At 45.3% G+C, this 21,897-nt stretch overlaps 1 protein-coding gene across 1 annotated transcript in view; it reads right to left on the bottom strand.

Annotated features, from left to right (window-relative positions):
• Nucleotides 1-3,754: 3,754 nt before the first annotated feature.
• Nucleotides 3,755-21,897, bottom strand: part of NDP (norrin cystine knot growth factor NDP) — a 66,328-nt gene continuing 48,185 nt past the window's right edge. The window contains exon 3 of the mRNA XM_069945517.1: nt 3,755-4,434. Within this exon, the coding sequence (XP_069801618.1) occupies nt 4,207-4,434 (228 nt within the window). The 3' untranslated portion in view covers nt 3,755-4,206. The remainder of the gene's footprint in view (nt 4,435-21,897) is intronic.

Consider the following 21,897-nt stretch of genomic DNA (forward strand, 5'->3'; position numbering starts at 1 on the left):
TAGGCATTGTTAGCCCATCTTTAATATCTATCAGAAGCAGTGGTGTAGCTACCATAGAGGCAGGGAAGGCAGCTGTTTTGGGGCCCGTGCAACAGGGGGGCCCAGGGGGCGAGGGGGGCCTGGGGAGAGAAGGTAAGAGCCGTTCTGAGTGGTTCTGCTTAACCCCTTATGTATTGCATTGTGTAAGTGATCTATTGTTCACTTACATGCTGCAACACAAAAAAGGGTTAAAAAGCAGAAGACAAGGAGATCTCTGCTTCACGGCACTGATAACTGATTTTTTTTCCTTGGTAACTAGTTTGAAAATTTTTTTTTTAAGGCAAGCACTCATTAGAAATTAACCCAACTGGAGCACTGGAGTCGGATCGCACCGCATGAATACCGGTGGTTGAAGAAGTTGGATGTAGACCTAGGGAGTCTGGAGAAACTTGAATACAGCCATGGGCCATAGTCTGTATCCTTGTTTTCCCGAACTCCTTAGGGCTGCCTATAACTTTTTCAACCACCGGAATTCAAATGTTGAGCAATCGAATGCAAGAATGCTCCAGTTGCATTAATCTCTGCAAATTATTATTATTTCCTTTGCACTGCATTGTGAGTTGAGAGTGAGGGTAATGGTATTTTTTAACTAAATCTTCAATCTGAATAAGGTCAAATACTTTTGGCCTCATAATAAAATAAAAAAAAATAAAAAAAGAACGTTTTGATTTGTAAATATTTTCATAGTTGCAAAGTCAGAATCCAACCAGTTGTCCTTGGTTCCTATGAACAGGTTGTTAAGATTGCTAAACAAGGAAGGAGTCGTGCCTGGATCCCCAACCACTGCTGCATGGGGAAAGTGTTGGATACTTCCCTCTACCCTCCGCCGCTGTTTTTCTGCTAATTTGTTGGGGAGTCGAGACATTATAGTGACACTACACTCTCTCCACCTCATAGCAACTCCTGTGGCCCTTCCTATTGTCAAAAAGTAGTAGAAAGTCTTTCCTTACGACTTCCCTATGTTGTTTGATTTTGTCTGTCCCATTAAAGTGTCACTGTCGTGAAAATTATTTTTGCAGAAATTAACAGTCCAGGCGATTTTAAGAAACTTTGTAATTGGATTTATTAGCCGAAAAATGCATTTTTATCATGAAAAAGCAGTTTGAAGCTCTCCCCCCTGTCTTCATTGTTCTCCTATGGAGAGAGCTAAATAAAAGACCAAAACAGGACAACAAAGAGTTAATCTACAAATACCTCACCCTTTATCTCCTCTGACAGTCACCACTGACCTCTCTTAGTTCTGATTACAGCGTTCACCCAACTCAGTGCCTGTAATCCTCTGTTATCTGCTTTCTGCTGTCGGCTAACTCCCTCCTCCCCCCTCCCCTCATCCTAGAACAGACTTGGTACGTCTGATGCAACAAGTCACAATTTCCTGATTTTCTGCAGTGGATGGAAAAGAGATAATGCAGATGCAGATAATGGCATATTTGGCTAATAAACCCAATTACAACATTTCTTAAAATCGCCTGGACTATTGATTTCTGCAAAAAAAAAAATACGACAGTGACTCTTTAAAGAGAACACGGGTCCCCTGTCAACTCACTGATGGGCCCCTAAACCTGACAGGTGCATAAAACGGCATTCCCACACTTTTTTCCTCATCTCTATGTGATGCTGAATAGAGATAAAGAGGATATATGAATAGCAAGTGATGTGACTGGTATCCAGTCACAGGCCAGGACTCGGTGGTCCCTCAGCAACCTTCTTCTACCAGTCAGGCAGTGGGTATGACTGGAAGCTGCCATGTCCCCTCCACCTTAACTGGATACAAAAGTCCCTTTTAGTTCAATGCAGCTTCACATAGAGCTAAGAACAGCATTGTCATGTTATTCTTCTCAACCGTCTGTTCTTAGGACTGGTGTGGGAGGCCCCGGGGACCTGACAGCTTCTCATTAAACTCACTTTTCACTTAGGGCCCTATTACACCAGCAGATTATCTGACAGATTTTTGTAAGTCAAAGACAGGAATGGATTTGAAAAAAGGAGAAATCTCAGTCTTTCCTTTATTACCTGCTCTCTGTTTATAGTCCATTCCTGGCTTTGGCTTAAAAAAAAATCTGTCAGATAATCTGTTGTTGTAACAGGGCCCTTAATGTGTTGACGCCTGTGGATAAGCCAATAATAGTTTTTAGATGGAAAATCCTTTTAATATACCTGTAACGTTCTTGTATATTTCTATTATATCCCAGCACATCCGTGAAGAAAGGGAAAGCCTTGCAAGCTTAGTAGAGATGAAGTACATTGATCCAATTGGGGTGAAATCCATTCTGCCACCGGAAGTTCATGATGATGGACGTATTTTTTTTTCCTTGGAGGGTCGTCAATTTAAACCCAAATAACGTCCGTTATTCCACAAATAATGGGCATTAATAGCTGTTAAATCCCCCCCCCCCCCCAAAAAAAAGAAGTGGTTGTGCCTTAATGTGGTGTTATCCATTGGCGTAGCAATATGGATGCAGCCAAGTCATTTCCTGGCCCTGGTGTCTAAGGCCACGGTGACAAAAGATACCATTAGTGTATAAACCATGGCAGGTGGGGGGAGGTCCTTTTACAAATTTAGCAACAGGACTTAAATGGGTAGTCTGGGCTAGGAGTATTTTTACTGCATGGCCGGGGAGGGGGTGGATATAGACGCCGCCGTTCTCTTACCTCTCCGATTCCAGCACCAGGTCCCGGATAGCGCCGCCCCGTTCTCCCGTCCCCCTGCCGCTTCCTGGTCTGAGCTGCAGTTTTAGACATGACGTCTCAAGGCAGCTCAGCCATTCAGCGGCCGAGGTGGGTCCCGCTACAACCGCTAAATGGCTGAGCGGCCTTGAAAAGTCACGTCTCAAGACGCAGCGCAGATCAAGAAGTGCCGGCACGATCCGGGACCCGGCGCTGGAGTCAGGAAGGTAAATGGACGGCGGCGTTTATATACACCTCCTCCCCAGCCATACAGTAAAAATATCACTAGCCCGGAGTACCCCTTTAAAGCCCTATGATGGCTTAATATTTTGCCAATGTAATATACACATTCTGCCAATGTAAAAGCTTCCCATATACAATTCTGTTAAAAATAAATAAATAAATGTTACATATAAAAAACTATTCTGTTAAAAATGTTACGCTGGGTTCACACTGCGTTTCTGCTGCTTTTTCATCCGTTTAATGCAAAAAAAAACTGATGAAAATGGATGAAAAAACAGATGCTTATATGTGCATCCACTTTGATCTGTTTTACTGTTGACTTCCTTTTAAAAAAAACGGATCAAAACGCTTCCTTTTTTTTTTTTAGGGTACACAAAAATGTGTACAAATGCATTTTTTGCATTAAACAGATGGAAAAAAAAATGGATTGGAAAGGCTAAGGCCGGGTTCACACTACATTTTTCCTATCCATTTTTTTTCATCCATTTTTGCAAAAAACGGATGGAAAAACGTATGCATTTGTGTGCATCTGTTTTGATTCCATTGACATCCAATACAAAAAAAAGGATCAAAACGGATCTGTTTTTTTTAACGTACACAAAAACATAGTCGACCTCATTTTTGTGCCTGTTAAAAAATAAAAATCAGTTTTTTATTTTAGAATGGAAGTCAATGGAAGAATGGATCAAAACTGGTGCACACAAGTGCATATGTATTTCCATCTATTTTTTCATCTGTTTTTTTTTTTTTGTTTGCAAAAATGGATGAAAAAACCAATAGGAAATACATCATGTGAACCCAGCCTGACAGATAAAAATGTAATTTTTATATGTAAAAATGGGCATATTCCATTCTTAAAATAATCCTTTTATTGTCCTTGTCTGTTCATTGTCATATGTCAACTCATTTTATTCAACCCAACCTTCACTTACCATCATTCACCCATACTTTCTAATAATATTAAACATGGAATTGACATGATTAAAAAATACATAGAGACATACTTTGTACAGAAAACAATGATAGTGTGAGCCCATGGTCCATCCACTGGAACATATACAATCTGGACCTGAAAAAAACGAACCCTCAGAAAACCTTTACAATAAGAGAATGGTTCGTCTCCATTGAACGCTGTATGACAATATTACTTGGATCACTTTATATTTCATTCACAAATAACACTTATATAATAAAAATAATTTGATGTTGTCCGTTGGGTTGGAAAATTCCTAATCCAGTTGTCTTTAAAATATGTCCCTAAGAATTGCACTCTTCACAGTGACAGGAAAGAATATAGCGGTATGTGGCGGTGAGCCGTATTCCTCCGGAGCAACGGAGCCTTATTGCTTTCAGCTTCGAGGTTTGTGGCCGGCAGCAATGACACATGGAACGAAAGGGCTGCTTCAACACTGTGCTGAAAGAAACGAGAGGGTCCGAGCGGGATGTTTGACTGCAGCGTCCTTCACACCGGGCCAGCAATACCATCTAGGAATAAAAAAAAAAAAAATGTTTACTGAAATGGTACCTTTAAATTTTTATCAACTTATTTTAGGAGATAACGTTACATTCAGAGAGACAGCAGAGAATGGTCCATGCATGGAACACATGTTGCGGACCGGATTTATGGACCTCCCGGCATCATGTATCATTATAATGTTTGGAGCTCATCTTGTTTTGCTAAGCCTGGATTACCCTTAAAGCGTTACTTCGGGCTGGGGGGGCTTTTTCAGTTATGACCAGGGAGAAGGTGAATGAGGGCAATGACGTCCCCTTACCTCCACGGTTCCAGCGCTGTGTCCAGGATCGCGTCGCACCGGACGCTTCCTGGTCTCTGCAGGGGCTTGAGACGTGACGTTTCAAGTCCGCTCAAGCCAGCAGTTAGCTAAGTGCATTATTCAAGCCAAAACTCTGCTGCAAGTTGCTAGTGTTCCTAGAGGGTCGCCCGGACAACTAGCTTACCCAGGTTTGGGACCTGCATTCCCTGATCCTGTGTCACTCTGTGCCCGCAAGATAGTCAAAGTGGACATTTATCCTTGTGGAAGCAGGTACTGTTCTATCACCACCCCCAAAGTAGCCACAGTCCCTCTTGCTGAGAGCCTTCGGGTTCCCTCGAGTAACCACCCTACACCAAATCAAGTTACCTCTACTACCTACACCTAACTGCGTTTAGCTGCACCTTAACCAAACTACTTATTCAACCACCTTACAGATCAATCTTGTACAAAGGGATCTTAGATAACAGGTTGCTTAACAACTGTACTGTTCACAGTATGGGTACTATTACATGGAAAGATAATCGTCCAAATCGGCCCTATCCGGCTGATTATCGTTCCGTGTAATAAAGACAACGATCAGCCGATGATCGTTGTCATCAGCTGATCGTTGATATAGGTTCAGACCTATAATCGTCGGGTGCCGACTTCGCACCGCTACGTGTAATAGCGGTGCGCGGCCAACGCTGACGATATGAAAAGATAAATACATACCTATCCAGGCTGCAGGACTCCTCTTCCTCTGTGCTTCTCCCAGAGTCCCGCGCGCTCCAGCTTAACAGCGACTTGTCTCAGCTGACAGGCCACTTGGCCAATCACAGGCCAGGACCGCCAAGGCCAGTGATTGGCTGAGTGGCCTGTCAGGTGAGAAAAGCTGCTGTGAAGCTGGAGCGCGCGGGGCTCAGGGAGAAGCACAGAGGAAGAGGAACCCAGCAGCCTGGACAGGTATGTATACAGTTTAAACAAGGGCTGCAAGGACATCGGTAACGATGTCCCTGCAGCACTTGTTAAATGATTGTCGGGCCGTGTAATAGGCCCAGTAAACGAGCGCCGATCTAGCAGATTGGCGCTTGTTTACAGGTATTATCGTGTAATACCCGTGTAATACCACCCTAAGTCCTTCAGTAAACTGAAGTGTGTCTTTAAACCTACCCAACACTCATTACACTACCCAACTACAGCAGCTACAAATGTCAACTGTACGCAGTGCTGCTGACCAAGGCGTTTAGGGGTGGCCAGCTGGTCCCACTCTTGGCTCACCATGACAAGTGCCCATGGGGTGCTTCCAATCGACTCAACATCTGCTCCCCGTGTCGCTGCCGCTCCCCGTGGACCATGGTACAAGCAGTTGCACATTGATTATATTCTGGTTGAACTTCTGGTTTGCTGCCTGTCCTAATCTTCTTTCCTGACTTCGACTCTGCTTTAGGTTTTGTGATTCAATACCTCCGCTACCTGTGTATGACCCGGACCATTGGACTTGATTTATTGTGTTCTTGTCTCTCTTGTATTGTCTTGTGTACCTATTCAGCATAGGGATCATTGTCCAGTTACCCGCTACTATCCAGGGCAGTCTAAGGTAAGCAGGGACATGGGTGGGGTCCCAGTCAGGGCTCGCTTGTCTGTGTTCCTGTCCATCCTGACGGTTTATAACATTGGCACAATTTGGCATGGAGGGTAGGTACCAGCTGATAAAAATGTGATGTGTGTCAAAACTGTTGTACTCTCTCCAGACCATCTGTCTTCTCCTTAAACATTGTGAGGTGGATATGATAAAATCCACCTTTCCCAAATTTGAGAGTTGAATTAACTTTCCTAATGTGAGGAGGTATAATTCAGCCTGTCTAGTAAGACACATACTCAGTTGGTTGAATGGTGCCTCCTACCTGACACAACCATAGGTAGGGCAGCCTGAGAAGAGGTGGAGAAAGAACACAGACAGTGAACCCTAATCTGTTCCCACCAGCTGACCCTGCCTACTTGCTTCAACAGTCCTTGTTGACTGCGGACAACCACAGAGACAGTCCCTACTTGAAATACATTGATACACAAAACATGAACAAGACAAGCTTATATATAACAGATATTCAACAGGCTGCGGTCAAAAAAACGGACAACAAGGTACAAAAACAGGATCCACGAGAACAGTCAGGTAAGTGAACCAAAGTCAGGAGAAGCCAGGTAACAATATAGGAAAGAGATATGGAGACGCTAAGCACGCTATAAAATGAGGTTGGAGGCCAGGTCCAGAGCATGATTGGACCGGCCGCCTGATCCTCACCACAATCACCTGTATAACCTAGGCTGTGACCTGCCAGTCACAGATACCTGACAGGAGAATTTAGGGGACGTGGGGATGTGGACCTGTGGCGCTTGGTAGTTAGGGACGCCAGTGGGTATCTATGATGGCATCCAATCAGGAGTGCCGCCTGGAAGACCTGTAGCGTGTTCTGCAATGCGCCCATTATAAAGCTGATGGAGCTCGCTCCTGAAAGTGCAAGGCCGCACTCCAGCCAAAGCAAAGGACTTCGCATTGGAAGGTAAGGATCTGACACTACCAATATAATTTTGCCATTGAACAACAGCTTGCAGCTTCATGGAGTCTGGCAGCTCTGCTCCATAATAAACAATCCTACCTCCCGCAGGCAATTAAATTGTCTGTTTTCTTTCATGACAATATAGTTGTTTGGAAGAAATTGCACATTCATTATAAACTGTTGTGGCAATGCTCCAAACATGTGCCTCTATGGCAGAATCCTGAATTTAGAGGTGGAGATGCTAGCTGGCTGTTGCTTCAGTGGAAAAATAGAGGTATATGAGTTTTAGGAGACTTAATGTGCCCTCAGAGGAAGAGATGTTAACCTTACAAGACCTCCAAACTAAAGACAACCATGAGGGTGCCCAGCAACTTCAATGCCTCCAGATAATAGCTTTGTGCTTCTAGGCCCCCACCTAAGAACTCTGATATCTGATACCTTGGTGACTGGTGTATACAAACAGAATATATCTATATCTATATAACTCTACTGTTCTCATGGTCCCATCTAGTCTCTTCCTCTCTAGATTTAGCCTTTAAAAATGGAGCCCAATTCCTTAGGGCTTCAGGTATTGCAAAATTTAAACTCATAGACTCACAGAAATACAACTAAAGTTACTGCGGCATGCAATCTATACCTCACTCACTGCAACTTCCTAGTCTTATTCGTGTATGTCCTAAATGTGGGGAGCTTAAAAAGACTCGGTCAGTAGGTATATACTGTCCCCTCTAAGGGTAGCATACACTAGTGACAGAGGAGCTGAACAGAATGATGTATCACTTACATTGCTCTGTACAGATGATCCATAGACATCCTCCTGAATAACAAACTGAAGGCTCGCTTGGCCATCAGGTGTAAATGATGACGGCTCTTGGGGCCCAATGTATTGCAGGAGTGGCCTCTGGGTCCCCCGATGCAGCGTGTACCTGGCTGATTATGCAAGGGACAGCCATACAGCAGGGCCGTCTTAACAGCATTATGGGCCCCTGGGCAGAGGTGCGAATTGGGCCCCCCATGGCCGCCGCCGTCACCCCCCCCCATCTTTGCAACCCCGCCCCTAGCCAGTACAATTACTTCTGACCCCCCCCCTACACACACTACCCCCATCTGCCCCCCCCTACACACACACTGCCCCCATCTGACCCCCCCACACACTACCCCCATCTGACCCCCCCTACACACACACTACCCCCATCTGCCCCCCCTACACACACACTGCCCCCATCTGACCCCCCCCACACACTACCCCCATCTGACCCCCCCTACACACACACTACCCCCATCTGCCTCCCTAAAAACACACTACCCCCATCTGACCCCCCTCCTCCCCCTACACACACACACACACACACACACCCCACCTGACCCATACACACACACACTACCCCCATCCTCCTCCCCCACCTGACCCATACACACACACACACTACCCCCATCCTCCTCCCCCTACACACACACACACACACACACACTACCCCCATCCTCCTCCCCCCCCCCCCCACACACACACACACTACCCCCATCCTCCTCCCCCTATACACACACACACACACTACCCCCATCCTCCTCCCCCTACACACACACACACTACCACCATCCTCCTCCCCCTACACACACACTGCCCCCCCATCCTCCTCCCCCTACACACACACTACCCCCATCCTCCTCCCCCTACACACACACTACCCCCATCCTCCTCCCCCTACACACACTACCCCCATCCTCCTCCCCCTACACACACTACCCCCATCCTCCTCCCCCTACACACACACACTACCCCCATCCTCCTCCCCCTACACACACACTACCCCCATCCTCCTCCCCCTACACACACTACCCCCATCCTCCTCCCCCTACACACACACTACCCCCATCCTCCTCCCCCTACACACACACTACCCCCATCCTCCTCCCCCTACACACACACACTACCCCCATCCTCCTCCCCCTACACACACACTACCCCCATCCTCCTCCCCCTACACACACTACCCCCATCCTCCTCCTCCTACACACACTACCCCCATCCTCCTCCTCCTACACACACTACCCTTATCCTCCTCCTCCTACACACACTACCCTTATCCTCCTCCTCCTAAACACACTACCCCCATCCTCCTCTTCCTACACACACTACCCCCATCCTCCTCCTCCTACACACACTACCCCCATCCTCCTCCTTCTACACACACTACCCCCATCCTCCTCCTCCTACACACACTACCCCCATCCTCCTCCTTCTACACACACTACCCCCATCCTCCTCCTATACACACTACCCAGATCCTCCTCCTACACACACTACCCCCATCCTCCTCCTACACACACTACCCCCATCCTCCTCCTACACACACTACCCCCATCCTTCTCCTCCTACACACTACCCCTATCCTCCTCCTACACACACTACCCCCATCCTTCTCCTCCTACACACAATACCCCCATCCTCCTCATACACACACTACCCCCATCCTCCTCCTCCTACACACACTACCCCCATCCTCCTCCTCCTCCTACACACACACTACTATCCCCATCCTCCTCCTCCTACACACACACACTGCCAACTCCCCCGGCCGCCAACACTATTCCCCACACACTATCCCTGCAGACCGCCATCCCCCGCCCCAAACACACACAGTAATCCTCCGGGGGTTACAATACTCACCCCCGTGGCCGTGCAGCAGCCTGAGGTAAAGGACAGCGGCAGGGGAGAAGCCTGACGCCGCTACAGCTACTTGTGGACAGGAGAGAGGCGGGGCCGGAGCGTGCGGCCGTCCACTGCGGCCCTCCGTCCAATTAAGAGCGGGGTGATGACGTCACGATGGCGTCCGGACGTACGACGGCACTAAGTGATGCCGGTCAATCCCGCTCCCGCGGCCCACCAGCGCCGAAGTGACAGCAGCATGGGACCTCTGATAGTGATCTCTCACAGGCCCCGGCTGCTGTTATTTCGGCGCTGGCGGGATCAAAAAGACTTTCGGAGCCCCCTCGGACCCAAGGGCCCCCGGGCAGCAGCCTACCTTGCCCAATGGGTAAGACGGCCCTGCCATACAGCATGGTAAGTCGGAACAGTGCTAGGGCCCATTGAATAGTAGGCTCCGCCTCTTTGACACCATTCACAGCCAAAACAAAGGTGTTTTTAACCCTTTCATGACCAAGGTCATTGATGCACGGATGTCTTGGCCACAATAAAGCAGTGTCGCCTCCCCGCCTTTTAAAATCCATAACACTTTTATTTTTCCACCTACAGGGCTGGTTGGGGCGTCATTTTTTGCACCATAATCTCTAGTTTTTATTGGTATGATATTGTAAAAGAAAAATTTTTACCTATTTTTATTAATTTTTTTTTCTGACAATTAATGACAATTTTTTTTCTGACAATTAATTATAATTAATTCTTTCTAACAATGCATGAAAATCAATAAGCTTAAGCATCAGAATATGGAAAAGCACAGGATACAAACCCAATATTAAGAAAAATGACAAGAGCAGGAAGCCAGCCACCTGGTGTCTAGAAGGGATTTCCAATGTCCCTGTTCAAATACAGTTCACAAAGCAAATGGATCGCTGAATGGCTTTTATTGTGAAAGCCTCATTGCATTTACTACGTCTGGATATTAGTGTTGACTACTATTAACTGTTAAGCATTTTTTTTCATATTTGTCCAATTTCATTTCATGGAAGCCTTATCGATGGAAAACGTTCCAGGAAAATATATACGGCATGTTAATAAAAATAATTAACTGAATGGAAAATAGAGATTCCCGTTATTATCTCCATCTCATTAACAGTGGAAAATATAGATAAAAGAGCAAATAAATGCTACATACTTTTCCCGGATTTTATGTCAACCAAAGCCTGCTCATAACAAGGTGTTTATATCATTTTAACCCCTTAGGGACCAAGCCTGTTTGGGCCTTAATGACCAGGCTCATTTTTCAAAATCTGACCTGTCTCACTTTATGCGCTCATAGCTCAGTGATGCTTTAACGTATGCTAGCGATTCTGAGATTGTTTTTTCGTAACATATGGTACTTTGTGTTAGTGGCAAAATTTGGTCACTGTCTTGTGTGTTTTTTGTGAAAAACATCAAAATATAATGAAAAATTTATGAACTTTGAAATTCTTTGCTTCTAAAAAAAAAAAAAGGCACATGACAAAAATTCGTTAGTAAGTCACATTACCAATATGTCCTCTTTATTCTGGCTTCATTTCGCAAACATTTTTCACTTTTTTAGGGTGTTACGGGGCTTAGAAATGTATCAGCAAATTATAAAATTTTCATGAAATTTTCTAAAACTGATTTTTTTAGGGACCAGTTCTTTTTTAAGTTGATTTAGGAGGCTTGTATACTGGAAACTAGACACCTTAAAGAATTAATCTAGGGGTATAATGAGCATTTTAACCCTACAGGGGCTGGAGGAAAGTATTCACAATTAGGCCGGAAAAAATGGAAAATAGAAATTTTCCAATAATATATTTGTTAAGATTAAAGTATCTCATTTTCATAATGAACATGAGAGAAAATGCACCCCAAATTTTGTAACGCAGGTTCTTCTACATACAATGGTACCCTATATGTGGGCGTAAACCACTGTATGGGCACACAGCGGGGCTCAGAAGAAAATGAGCGCCTATTAGCATTTCCAGTTCAGATTTTGCTGAAGAAGTTTCTGAGCACCAGGTGCGTTTGCAGAGCCCCTGTAGTATCAGCAGAATAGAACCCCCCTCAAAAGTCACCCCATTTTGGAAAGTACACCCCTAAAAGAATACATCTTGGGGTGTGGTGACCATTTTGACCCCACAGGTATTAGAGGAAAGTATTCAAAAGAAGACAGTAAAAATGAAAAAATTTAATTTTTCCAATAATATGTTTGTTTAGTTTGAAATTTCTCAATTTCACTAGGAACAGGGGAGAAAACTCACCCCAATATATGTAACGCAGGTTCTCCTGAGTAGAACGGTACCCCATATGTGGGCATAAACCACTGTGTGGGCACACAGCCGGGCTCAGAAGGAAGGGAGCACCAATTAGCATTTTCAGTGCATGATTTTTCTGAAGAAGTTTCTAAAAGCCAGGTGCGTTTGCAGAGCCCCTGTAATGTCTACAGAATAGAACCCCCCCAAAGTCACCCCATTTAGGAAAGAACACCCCTCAAGGAATTCATCTTGGGGTGTGGTAAGCATTTTAACCCCACAGGTATTGGAGGAAAGTATTCAAAACTAGACCGTAAAAATGAAAAAAATTGAATTTTTCCAATAACATGTTTGTGTGGTTTGAAATTTCTCAATTTCACTAGGAACAGGGGAGAAAAAGCACCCCAAAATTTGTAACGGAGTACTCCTGAGTACAATGGTACCCCATATGTGGGCATAAACCACTGTATGGGAACACAGCAGGGCTCAGAAGAGAAGGAGTGTCATTTTAGTTACAGGCAATATGTGGGTGTTTACTGGTTATCTGGGGTGGTAATGGACAATCTTGGGGTGTTTACTGGCTATCTGAGGTGGCAACAGGCAATCTGGTGGGGTTATGGGCCATCTGGGGTGGTTACGAGCAGTCTGTGCCCATCTGGGGTGGTAACGGTCAATCTGGGGTGGTCACAGGCAATCTGGGGTGGTTACGGGCAATCTGGGGGTGTTTACTGGCTGTATGGGGTGGTTATGGGGTGTTTACTGGCTAAATGGGGTGGTTATGGGCAATCTTGGGGTGTTTACTGGCTATCTGGGGTGGTGATGGGCAATCTGGGGGTGTTCACTGGCTATCTGGGGTGGTGACGGGCAATCTGGTGGTGTTCACTGACAATCTGGGGTTGCAAAGGGCAATCTGGGGTGGTGACGGGAAATCTGGGCTGGTTGCGAGCAATCTTGGGTGGTTGCGAGCAATCTGGGGTGGTTACAGGCAATTTGGGGTACTTACAGGCAGTCTGTGGCAATCTGGGGTGGTTACGGGCAATCTTTGGTGGTTACAGGCTGTCTGGAATGGTTATGGGCTATCTGGGGGGGATACGGGCAATCTGGGGGGATACGGGCAATCTGGGGGGGATACGGGCAATCTGGGGGGGATACGGGCAATCTGGGGGGGATACGGGCAATCTGGGGGGGGATACGGGCAGTCTGGGGAGATTACGGGCAATCTGGGGAGATTACGGGCAATCTGGGGAGATTACGGGCAATCTGGGGTAGCGACAGGCAATCTGGGGTAGCGACAGGCAATCTGGGGTGGTGACGGGCAATCTGGGGTGGTTATGGGCTATCTGGGGTGGATATGGGCAATCTGGGGTGGATACGGGCAATCTGGGGTGGATACGGACAATCTGGGGAGATTACAGGCAATCTAGGGTGGTTACAGGCAATCTGGGGTGGTTACGGGCAATCTGGGGTGGTTACAGGTAATCTGGGGTGGTTACAGGTAATCTGGGGTGGTTACAAGTAATCCAGGGTGGTTACAAGTAATCCAGGGTGGTTACGGGTAATCCAGGGCACTTGACTTTGGTGACAGGCGTAAAAAAGTGCCGGCACCATTTGGAACAAGCGATCAGTGGTATATAGTATATACCGCTGATCACTTGTACTGGGACCACACCGGGTGGTCAACGATCATTGCCCCATGCTCTCCGCCACCTCCGATGGTGGAGAGAATAAAGCTTTGATCATTTTTAGGAATCCATCACTGTGAACAGAGTCTGTTCACAGTGATGGCGGCGGCCATCTTGGATCAGATGGCCGCCCTGGGAGGGGAGGGTCAGTGGTCAGGTCACTAGGGTTAATTCTGGCAATGTCTGTTACCGGTGGCCGCCGTTATACTGGTAATAACGGCGATCGCCGGTGAGGGGACTTGCCGGGACTGACCCCACACTCTGCCCCAACCCCTCAGCTACCTCTGGTAGCTGAGAGGAGGGGGCTGCGGGCATTACCGACACCGCTGCACTATTCTGCACCATCGCCATAAAGAGCTGATGGCAGCAGAATAGAGCCCATTAGTGATCGCCGTAAAAATCCGTATCGGCGGTCACTAATAACATAATATATGTATTCTCTGGGTCGCTACGGTTACGGCGATACCACATTTGTATAGGTTTTTTTTAACTATTATCACTTTGGTGCAATAGAAACTATCTTCCTAGCAAAAACCCACAAAAACTGTCACCGCATTGCAAGATCCATAGCGTTCTCATCTTTTGCGCGACAGAGCTGGTTTTGGGCTTATTTTTTGCGGGAAGATCTGTTGTTTCTATTGATACCAAGTTTTATATGTATATGACTTTTTGATCTCTTTTATGACGTATTTTCTAAAGTGGATTGATAAAATACAGCTATTCTGGTACTGTTTTTTTATTTTTATTTTTACAGCGTGTGTCGTGCGATATAATTATTGATATAGTTTTATAGATTGGGTCGTTACGGACGTGGCAATACCAAATATGTATAGGATTTGTGTATTTGATCACTTTTATGTCACGTTTTATTGAGTATAGGGAATGTAATGCATCTTTATTATTGGGGGGGCTGTGTTGTGTTTGGTGCACACTTTTTTTTCACTTTTTTTTACTTTTACACTAGTGTACATTACTGTCACACTGACCGCTGATCACCCGTCCTGCAGCCGCCGCCGGGTGGTAATTTATTCTGATGCGCCCGCCGTTAAAAGGCGTACGCATCGGAATAAAGCCCATTAGTGGCCGCCGTGAAAAGGCAGCATGCCTTAACATTAACCCTTTAAGGCCTGGGGAAAGTCTTTTTGAATGAAGATAATGACATATTTGCTTACTAAACCCATTTACAAAGTTTCTTAAAATTGCCTGTACTATTGATTTCTGCAAAAATAAATAAATAAAAATAATAATAATACGACAGTGACACTTTAAGGACAGAGCCAGTTTTAATTTTTAAATTTCCGCTTCCCTCCTTGCTTTTATCACCTACAGGGCTGGTTGGGGAATCATTTGCCCCCCAATCCTTAGTTTTTATTAGTATCATATTTTTAAATATTTTTTAAAATATTTTTCTTTTCTTTATTTTTTTCTGATAAATAATGTGACAAAAATCCTCAATCCTGCCACTCTTTTCCTCTTTTCATTTACGCCATTTACCATACGGGAAATTATTTTTATAGCCTAATAGATCGGACAATTATGCATGCTCTCATACATAATACGTTAATTTATTTTTATGTGTTTTATATATAAAATGGTTAAGGATGGTAATTTTAACTTTTGTTGGGGGCTTTGTCATATTTTTAAAAAGTTTTTTTTTCTTTTCTTTCATTTTTTGAAGTCCCTACAGGGGACTATTACTTGCAATACCTAGATTGCATACACTGTTCAATTCTTTGTCATTGTATAGTATTGATCAGTGTTATGTGCGATCTTCACATAGAGCTTGCCTGTGGCAGACTCTATGAGAAGATTGCTGAGCTGACTGCACAGAGGAAAGTGTTAGACCTCCAACAGTAGGATAAAATTACTGGGACTCCCGCCGTCACACTACGGAGGCCTCATTCAGACAGTGACAGGAGTTCAGCTGTTAAATGTCAGTTAAATGTTCAATATGATCGCGATGTTGAAAGGGTTGATGGTGGACTGCCACCATTAATGATCAGCAGCCGATCAACACTCGCTATGAAGCCAGCTCAGCTCCATCGATTCTATAGTTCTAAAGCTATTGGAGAGGTGCTCTTAGTGGCGGATTATAATGTGGGCTGTTTGGGTGGCTGCCCACATCCATGATACTATGCCACTGAGCACATCACTCAGGGGCTATGCTGCTGCAGCACTGTCCAAGGATTCAGGTACCCCCTTCCTGGATTCCCAGGTGGGCACACTTTTAAATTATTGTCTTCCTCCTCTCCTTCCCAGCACTCAGCTCGGCTCTCTTCATACAGCTAAGCGCTGGAACGCTCCAGGTGGGCGGGACTTCGAGGGCAGGCAGCATCCTGAAGTATGTACTGCTTGAGCCATACGAAGAGAGCCAAGCTGAGCGCCGGGACAAAGAGGAGGGTTAACAGTAGCAGCCTCCAGCCCAGCTGGGGAGCATGTGACAGGTGAGGTTTTTCTATATTTTTTTTTAGATATTCAAGGAACATCAATGGACCAGACAAGGTTTATTGGGGGCATATTATTTCATTAAGGTCATGTCAGATCAGCCATCTGTAGATAAAGTCTGCCCTCAGGAAGGCTTTATGCATAGATTACCTATAACACTGATCTATGCTATGTTATGGCATAGCATAGATTAGTATTTGCAATCTAATGATTGCAAGTTTTTAAAAGTATAAAAAAAAACCTTACATAACCCCCCCAATAAAAGTTTAAAATACCCCTTTGCCCATTATAAAAATAAAAATATGTACCTAGCGTGTGAAATTGTCCGATCTATTAAAATATAACATTATTGTTCTTGCATGGTGGACGCCGCGAACAAAAAAAACACCAGTCTTGCTGATTTTTTAAAATTATATACCAGGAAAAAATAAAAAGTAATCAAAATTTTTCTTTTACACCAATATGATATTAATAAAAACTAGAGATTATGGCGCAAAAAAATGACACCCCAACCAGCCCTGTAGGTGGAAAAATAAAAGCGCTATGGCTCTTAGAAGGCGGGAGGAACATTGCATTAATTTGACTCGGACATTCGGACATCAATGGGCTCGATCATAAAGGGGTTAAAGAAGAGTACTATGGGTGGGGGCATCTACCATAGGGGGACCAATATAAAGGGGGGGGCATCTACCATAGGGGGACCTATTTAGGAGGGCCATCTGCTATAGGGGGACTAGACAGGGGGTCATGTACTATAAAGAAGATTGTACACAGAACGCTATCTACTATGGAGAGAATGCCCAGAGGGCACACTGAGCAAGCTCCTCGTTCTAGGGTCCTGTGCGCCTCTGTACTAGGGAGGGAAGGGGGCCTAGGATAAGTGGACAGCCCAGGGCCTAGGGTACATGTAATCCGCCACTGGGTGCTCCACGAACCATTGCTATTTGGCAAGCGTGCAGTTTAACCACTTGCGTACATGATAAACTCTGGCAATAAGTGAAGAAAGTCCCAAAGGTACAACAGAGCTGAATGATGAATCCAAGGTCCAAACTCCTAGTTGAAGCTGATGGCAAATGAAATTGTAAGTCTTACTACCTGATGGTGGCTTCCTCCTCCCCAAAACATGTTTTGCGTTAGCTTGATCACAAGGCATAGAGATACCTCCTCAGCATGCCCAGTGCAGCCACGTCCATGACGTTCTGTAAGGCTGCCCGTCCGCCCCCAAAGATAGACCTCATTGCCAGGGGAGTGGGTAAACCTTGCATCAACGAGGGGGGGCTGGCCACACTAAGCACAGCGTAAAGCAGGGGCAATCTAGGTTCAGTAAGTATACAGTGGTACAGCCAGGAAGTTGACAATTTGTGGATACAGACTGTACTGAAAACACAAAATGTGAACACTGGCATCAAAATACCATGATAAAGTGCAAAAACAGTGCCCCATTCTTGCATTGACCTGCCCACCTATCAGGGGTGACAAAGTCCCAGGACCGGAACGTAATGCATAGGGTGCTCCATGCCACATTACCCAGCCTCGCTCTACATGGTGATATCTACCTATTGTCTCCCTCCAGCACTGGCCACTTTATTTTCACCTGTGATTTATGCACCATTTATAATTTTGGATTTAGGATATAATTTTTCCAAATTAGGATATGTGTATCATCTTGCACTTTACATTGCTGGGGTATGTTTACAAGTAAGGATGGTCCGAATGTCTGGACGTCCCGTGCAGCGGGTGGACCGCCTGGAAAACTGGGATACAGCCTATGGCTATGGCTGTATCCCAGTTTTCCAGGCAGTCCTCCCGCTGTATCCACCCACTGCACGGAGCGGGCAGACAGCGGGAATCATTGCCGAGAGTTCGGGTTTGTACGAACCCTAACCTCGGCAGGTTCGTACCATCCCTATTTACAATGGGTGAGCTCTGTTCTCGTAATACATTTACTCTATTTGTGAGGTATTGAGCCATATATGCATGTGGCTAAAGGCCCTATTACACGAAACGATTATCGGCCAGTATTCATCCGATATCGGCAACCATCAGCCGTCATGAACGATCTCAGCTGATCGTTGCTGTTGTTTGACTTTTTAAAAAGACAAATGACTAATATAGCAATGATCTGCTGCCATCGCTCCGCGGAACAGGAGCGGTGGCGGCAGACCACTGCTATCTGCTACAGGGAGCTGTGGGGGTGGGGCTTCCCGGGTGATCGCTAGATCCTCCGGGCAGCCCCACCCCCCCACAGCTCCCTGCGGCCCCCCCTGTACTCACCCTATTACCCGGGGCGACTGAGAGGAGAAAACGAGTGCTCGTTTTTTCCACGTTTCCCGCTCGCTGCTGACTCTATTAAACGCATCAGCAGCGATCAGGGAACGAGGAGCAGACGAGCACTGACAGCACTCATTTGCTCCTCTCAGTCACCCCAGGTAATAGGGGCTTTAGTGTTAGCTATAGGGATCTTGAGTACTGTATTGATCCCTTCTTGATGGTAGAATTTTTTAAGTGTTTTTAATTGGATTAGGGTTTGTGTCTTTTTTGTCTATTGCATTATAAAACAATTAGGAAATGTAAGCCTTTGATGTGTTACAATGAGCGGCAGTCATACAAGGGGATTTTGTGGGATATGGAAGAAGGTTTTGTATATTTCTGCAATGTTTCATGTTTTCCTGGAAGCGTTCCGGATGTTTATGACAAAACTAATTACGAGGCTTCGTTACTAGATTAGAGTTTTCATTATAAGAAACTGCTGGATTACATTAGGAGTCCGAGCATGGACGATGCACTGCGGGGCTGAACGCTTTCATTCTCCAGCTCGGGGGATGTAATGAAGAAACTTGCACCTCGTCTTTATGGAGTCTTTTTTTGTTTCTTGAATTATTTCATTGTTTCCTCGTTAATTGAATTATTTCTCTAGACGCGATGGAGACAACGAGGGGATTATTCCTTTTATATTGGGTTTTGTCTTAAAGGAATATTCCAGGAAATCTAATAACGTCTCTTTGGGAATATAACCAAAAAACAATACACTTTTTAATATTCTTTATGCTGTTTACAATGGTGCATGGTGATGGGCATCCGCTATTTACTATGGAAGACGTGTTATTATGCATCATTCGATGGGGATTGTGTCGGACACTGGCTGTGGGGTAACAGAGGGGATTTGGGGAGGTAAGGAGATTCCAAAGTTTTTCCTGTTTTGCTACATGAGATCCAAATAAAATTTATGTTAGTTCATGGAAAGTAAAGAACAACGCAAAGGTCTATAAAGGACTATTTCAAATGTAAGGCTATGTTCACATTACTTAAGAGACCGGCTGTTCCTTGACCCGGCCAGGTCACGGAAGGGCCGGTCTTTACAAAGATCATCCCAGCCGGTACTGCAGTTCCGGCCGGGTTATCTTTCCAGCCGCAGTGTTCTGATGCGGGCGCATCAGCGCGTCGGCATCAGAACTCTCATAGCACGAAATGAAGCTTCATTGCTTCATTGTTTGAACTGACAGGTCTTTCTGCAGCCGCAATTCACTAAATGTCAGTTCTTTGCGGCACCACATGGGATCCCGGCTGGAGCGTATTCTATGTGTATATGCTCCAGCCGGGATCCCATAGAAGAATAGGCAGTGTTCCACACCGTACAAAGTATGGCCATTGTTGCCGATGGCAACAACGGCCGAACTTTTCCGCTGTGTGAACATAATCTAAGTGTGTTTACACTGGGTGGATCACCTGTTGAGGATTCCGACGCTCACCCCGATTCACGTCCGCATGCACCTCCGCCTGTGCCTTAGACTCCATTTTTTTCTGTTCCTTAGACGGACGGCGGAATCTGCCAAACCATAGAATGTAGTCTATGGCACAGGTGGAGATGCGCATGGCGGGAGATCCGCCCAGATTCCTCAGTGTGAACATACCCTTAGAGTGGTTGTCAGGGACGTTTCAGTATACTAGCATTGTAGTGACTTGTGTGGGTGTTATATGTTCTATATACACTATCATTACTTATATTTGACTCCTCTTGTGTTCTCGGGTTCAGTCACATTGTGATTTGTTTACTTCCTGTGATGTCACGTTCTGTATCAGTTTCCTGTTCATCAGGTGGGCGGGGCAGGTGTCCCTCCCATTGGCTGGAATTTCACATTGATGCTAGCCCTGCCCCTGTAGGCGGAGCTAATAATGCAGCTTAGTAGAAGCTGTAGCAGAATGGGAAGCCTAACATGGAGGAGAGCAGGGGCTTGTAGGAGTCCAACATTACAAGGCTAACCACTGTGCCACCTACAAGGTAGCTATCAGCCCCTGCTCTGTTTTATGCTGCCCTTTCCGCTACTACAATATTAGCTATTAGGCAGGGGCAGGGCTAACATCAATATGAAATTCCAGCCAATGGGAGGGACACCTGCCCCACCCACCTGATGACTCCACATGTGATCACCTTGTCACAGAACGGCCACTGTCTTGCCATGTCTGAACATGGCCTTGGCCTGGATTTGTCTCATGGAGATATATAGCATGGATATCAGGAGTTTTCTCACAGTGCATGATAAGCATAGGGAAAACCATAGTGTGCACCCAGCCTAACACACAGCCGCACAACTCTGTGCCAAACCTACATGATACTTTATGTTCTTGAAACTTTTCACATCACAATTTATTCATCAATGCACCAAAGGCTTCTCGTGTACATTGCACTCCATGTTCTGTGGTCAAAATTGCTTTTAAATTCTTATGCCAAGAAAGAGAACCCACAACATCTGTCTACAGTTATGTATTACCTTCAATTTTATCAATTTGTGGTGTGTCACATACATTGTAAATATATATATATATATATATATATATATACACACACATGCATGTGGTGAACAGATGTTAAATGTGAATATCGATGTAACTATTAAACCAAGCCAAGCATATCTGTTTTGAAGGTTTTTATACAGATTACAAGATGTGGTCAAGGGTTCTCCATTTAGAGTGATTGCAGACCACGGTGAACGACTATAGCCTTTATATTTCTTTAAAAAGGCATCAAAGCTTGATGGTTACAAATTCACCATAAGCTAGATGGTTACAGTTTACAATGAAGGGCACAAAAGGAATGAGAGTTGCAAGTTAAGTGGCACAAATAGATTTTGTTGGCACCTGGTTACTCTTGGTGGTTCAATAGGCTTGATGGTTGCAGATCAACCTTTTGGAAGTAAACGGCTGAATATTAAAGGGGTACTCTAGGAAAGTAGTTCTCAAATAGATTCGTGAATGACTTGTATTTAAAAATCTAATCTAGTATATATCAGCTGCTGTATGTCCTGCAGGAAGTGATGTATTCTTTAGAGTCTGACATAGTGCTTTCTGCTGCCACCTCTGTCCATGTCAGGAACTGTCCTGAGCAGCAGGAAATCCCCATAGAAAACCTCTCCTGCTCTGGACAGTTCCTGACATGGGCAGAGATGACACCAGTTGATTTGAAAACATATTTTTTCTTGCCACTGGAGTTCCCCTTTAATTGTGATTATATTTCTTAGCTGGATCTCCACTGACTCACAGCCATTTGATTTGCATCAGGAATGCCAGATAGTTTTCCCCTGTCCTTTAAGTCCC

The sequence above is a fragment of the Dendropsophus ebraccatus genome, chromosome 11 (assembly GCF_027789765.1).
Source record: "Dendropsophus ebraccatus isolate aDenEbr1 chromosome 11, aDenEbr1.pat, whole genome shotgun sequence".
Classification (NCBI taxonomy): Eukaryota; Metazoa; Chordata; class Amphibia; order Anura; family Hylidae; genus Dendropsophus; species Dendropsophus ebraccatus.